Source organism: Coturnix japonica, unplaced genomic scaffold (genome assembly GCF_001577835.2).
Source record: "Coturnix japonica isolate 7356 unplaced genomic scaffold, Coturnix japonica 2.1 chrUnrandom912, whole genome shotgun sequence".
NCBI classification, from domain to species: Eukaryota; Metazoa; Chordata; class Aves; order Galliformes; family Phasianidae; genus Coturnix; species Coturnix japonica.
This window is the reverse complement of record NW_015440264.1, coordinates 6,502-10,921: the sequence shown is the minus strand read 5'-3', so window position 1 is coordinate 10,921 and position 4,420 is coordinate 6,502. Positions and strand designations below refer to the sequence as shown.

General features: G+C 51.3%; 1 protein-coding gene across 1 annotated transcript in view; it reads left to right on the top strand.

Moving 5' to 3' along the window:
• Positions 1 to 4,420, top strand: part of TONSL (tonsoku like, DNA repair protein) — an 11,456-nt gene that overhangs the window by 1,184 nt on the left and 5,852 nt on the right. The window contains exons 2-4 of the mRNA XM_015851285.2: positions 560 to 674; positions 2,127 to 2,947; positions 4,161 to 4,313. Of these exons, the coding sequence (XP_015706771.1) occupies positions 560 to 674; positions 2,127 to 2,947; positions 4,161 to 4,313 (1,089 nt within the window). The remainder of the gene's footprint in view (positions 1 to 559; positions 675 to 2,126; positions 2,948 to 4,160; positions 4,314 to 4,420) is intronic.

The window sequence follows — 4,420 nt, the reverse complement described above, 5'->3', positions numbered from 1 at the left end:
CCCCCCATATAACCCCATATAACCCCATATAACCCCATATAACCCCATATAACCCCATATAATCCCATATTCCCCCCATATAACCCATATAACCCCATATAACCCCATATAACCCCATATAACCCCATATTCCCCCCATATAACCCCATATAACCCCATATAACCCCATATCCACCCTATAACCCCATATAATCCTATTATCCCCCCATATAACCCCATATAACCCCATAGAACCTCATATAACCCCATATAACCCCATATCCCCACATATAACCCCATATAACCCCATATAACCCCATATAACCCCATATAACCCCATATAACCCCATATAACCCCATATAACCCCATAGATCCCATATAACCCCATATAACCCCATATAACCCCATACAATCCCATATAACCCCATATAACCCCATATAACCCCATATAACCCATATAACCCCATAGAACCCCATATAACCCCATATAACTCCATATAACCTCATATAACCCCATATAAGCCCATATAACCCCATATAACCCCATAGAACCCCATATCCCCCCATATTCCCCTATAGGTCCACCTGACCCTTGGTGACTATAGGGCCGCCAAACGATCCTATAGGGCGGCCTATAGGTTGGGATCCAGCGACCCCAAACAGCGACGGCTGCTGAGATCCAACCTGCGCTATGGTGAGTCTATGGGGTTATATGGGATCTATGGGGTTATATGGGGTTATATGGGGTTATATGGGGTTATATGGGGTTATATGGGATCTATGGGGTTATATGGGGTTATATGGGATATATGGGGTTATATGGGATTATATGGGGTTATATGGGGTTATATGGGGTTATATGGGGTTATATGGGATCTATGGGGTTATATGGGGTTATATGGGGTTATATGGGGTTATATGGGGTTATATGGGATATATGGGGTATATGGGGTTATATGGGGTTATATGGGGTTATATGGGGTTATATGGGGTTATATGGGGTTATATGGGGTTATATGGGGATATATGGGGTTCTATGGGGTTATATGGGGTTCTATGGGGTTATATGGGGTTATATGGGATATATGGGGTTATATGGGATCTATGGGGTTATATGGGGATATATGGGGTTCTATGGGGTTATATGGGGTTCTATGGGGTTATATGGGGTTATATGGGGTTATATGGGATATATGGGGTTATATGGGATCTATGGGGTTATATGGGGTTATATGGGGTTATATGGGGTTATATGGGATATATGGGGTATATGGGGTTATATGGGGTTATATGGGGTTATATGGGGTTATATGGGGTTGTATGGGATTATATGGGATTATATGGGGTTATATGGGGTTATATGGGGTTATATGGGGTTGTATGGGATTATATGGGATTATATGGAATTGTATGGGATTGTATGGGATTATATGGGATTAGTGGGCGTTATATGGGATTGTGGGGCCCTATAGGAGATTATATGGGATTATGGGGTGTTATGTGGGATTATGGGGTCTTATATGGGATTATTGGGCCCTATAGGTGATTATATGGGATTATATGGGATTATTTGGTCCTATATGGGATTAGGGGGCTCTATATGGTATTTTGGGGCCCTATATTGTATTATGTGGCCCTATATGGTATTATGGGGCCCTATATGGGATTATGGGGCCCTATATGGGATTATGGGGCTCTATATGGGATTATGGGGCCCTATATGGGATTACGGGGCCCTATAGGGGATTATATGGGATGATGTGGCCCTATATGGGATTATTTGGCCCTATATGGGATTATGTGGCTCTATATATGATTATGGGCCCTATATGGGATTATGGGGCCCTATATGGTAATATGTGGCCCTATATGGGATTATGGGGCCCTATATGGTATTATGGGGTCCTATATGGGATTATGGGGCCCTATATGGGATTATGTGGCCCTATATGGGATGATGTGGCCCTATATGGGATGATGGGGCCCTATATGGGATGATGGGGCCCTATATGGTATTATGGGGCCCTATATGGGATTATGGGGCCCTATATGGGATTATGGGGCCCTATATGGGATGATGTGGCCCTATATGGGATTAGGGGTCCCTATATGGGATTATGGAGCCCTATATGGGATTCCGTGACAGCGACGGAGATGGTCCGGCTGCAGGCAGCGCTGGAGGCTGTGGGTGGGATCCAAGATGGCGGACAAGATGGCGGCCATGATGGCGGAAAAGATGGTGGCCATGATGGAAGTGACGGCGGCCATGATGGCAGTCAAGATGGCGGCAAAGATGGCGGACATGATGGCGGCCATGTTGAAGGTGACGTCGGCCATGATGGCGGCCATATTAGACGTGATGGCAGCCATGATGGCAGCCATGTTGGAGGTGACGGCAGCCATGACGGCGGCCATGTTGGAGGTAACAGCAGCCATGTTGGATGTGACGTTGGCCATGATGGCGGCCATGTTGGTGGCCATGATGGCAGCCATGTTGGACGTGATGTCAGCCATGATGTCAGCCATGATGTCGGACATGTTGGAGGTGACGTCAGCCATGATGGCGGCCATGTTGGAGGTGACGTCGGCCATGATGGCGGCCATGTTGGAGTTGATGGTGGCCATGTTGGAGGTGACGTCAGCCATGATGGCGGCCATCTTGGACGTGATCACAGCCATGATGGCGGCCATATTGGAGGTGATGGTGGCCATGTTGGAGGTGATGTCGGCCATCATGGCGGCCATGTTGGAGGTGACATCAGCCATGATGGTGGCCATGTTGGATGTGATGGCGGCCATGATGGCGGCCATGTTGGAGGTGACAGCGGCCATGTTGGAGGTGACGGCGGCCATGATGGCAGCCATGTTGTTGACCCGTCGCTGGCGATGTCCCTGTGTGAGCAGCTGGGGGATCTTTGTGCCAAACATGGCGACTACAACCGTGCCCTGACGTACTACCAGCAACAGGTGGGGATCTATGGGGTTAAATGGGAATCTATGGGGCTCTATAGGGATCTATGGGGTGCTGTGGGGATCTATGGGGCGCTATGGGGCACTGTGGGGCTCAGTGGGGGCAGTGGGGATCTATGGGGTGCTGTGGGGCTGAATGGGGCGCTATGGGGATCTATGGGGATCTATGGGGATCTATGGGGATCTATGGGGCTGAATGGGGATCTATGGGGCGCTACGGGGCTGAATGGGGATCTATGGGGCGCTATGGGGATCTATGGGGATCTATGTGGCGCTATGGGTATCTATGGGTATCTATGGGGATATGTGGGGATCTATGGGGCTGAATGGGGCGCTATGGGGATCTATGGGGCTCAGTGGGGGCTATGGGGATCTATGGGGTGCTATGGGGATCTATGGGGTGCTGTGGGGCTCTATGGGGATCTATGGGGATCTATGGGGATCTGTGGGGCTAAATGGGGCACTATGGGGCTGAATGAGGCGCTATGGGGATCTGTGGGGCGCTATGGGAATCTATGGGGTGCTTTGGGGATCTATGGGGCGCTATGGGGATCTATGGGGATCTATGGGGCGCTATGGGGATCTATGGGGATCTATGGGGCTGAATGGGGATCCATGGGGATCTATGGCGATCCATGGGGATCTATGGGGCTAAATGGGGATCTATGGGGATCCATGGGGATCTATGGGGATCCATGGGGATCTATGGGGCGCTATGGGGATCTATGGGGCTCAAAGGGGCGCTATGGGGCTGAATTGGGCTCTATGGAGATCTGTGGGGCGCTATGGGGATCTCTGGGGTGCTATGGGGATCTATGGGATTCTATGGGGCTAAATGGGGATCTATGGAGCTAAATGGGGATCCATGGGGATCTGTGGGGTGCTATGGGGGTCTATGGGGCGCTATGGGGCTGAATGGGGATCTATGGGGCGCTATGGGGACCTATGGGGCTCAATGGAACTCAATGGGACTCAATAGACCCCAATGTTTCCCAATGGGGAACCGTGTAGCCCAATCAGATCGGCTCCTCGGCATCACATGACCCCGTATCTCTCCTCTGATTGGTTCCCAGCTCCGCCATGCGGAAGCGCTCTCACTTCCGGGTCACGCCGTGGCCGCCATTCACTTCTCATTGAGTCCTATTAGGGCCAATCAGATCGGCTCCGCGGCGTCACGTGACCCCATATCTGTGTTCTCATTGGTTCCCAGCTCCGCTACGCGGAAGCGCTTTCACTTCCGGGTCGGGCCGTGGCCGCCATCCACGTGTCGTTGGGCGCCACCTGCTGCGACCTGCGGCGTCACGCATGCGCGGTGCGGCACTTCCGGTCCGCGCTGCGACTGCAGGAAGGGGACGCCAAGGAGGTGAGTGAGTGAGCGCCCACAACTCGATGGTACTTGGTCCTCCAACCCCCCCCCCCCTCCCATTCAACTCTATGGTCTTTGGTCCTCCAGCCGCCCCCCCCTTCAAT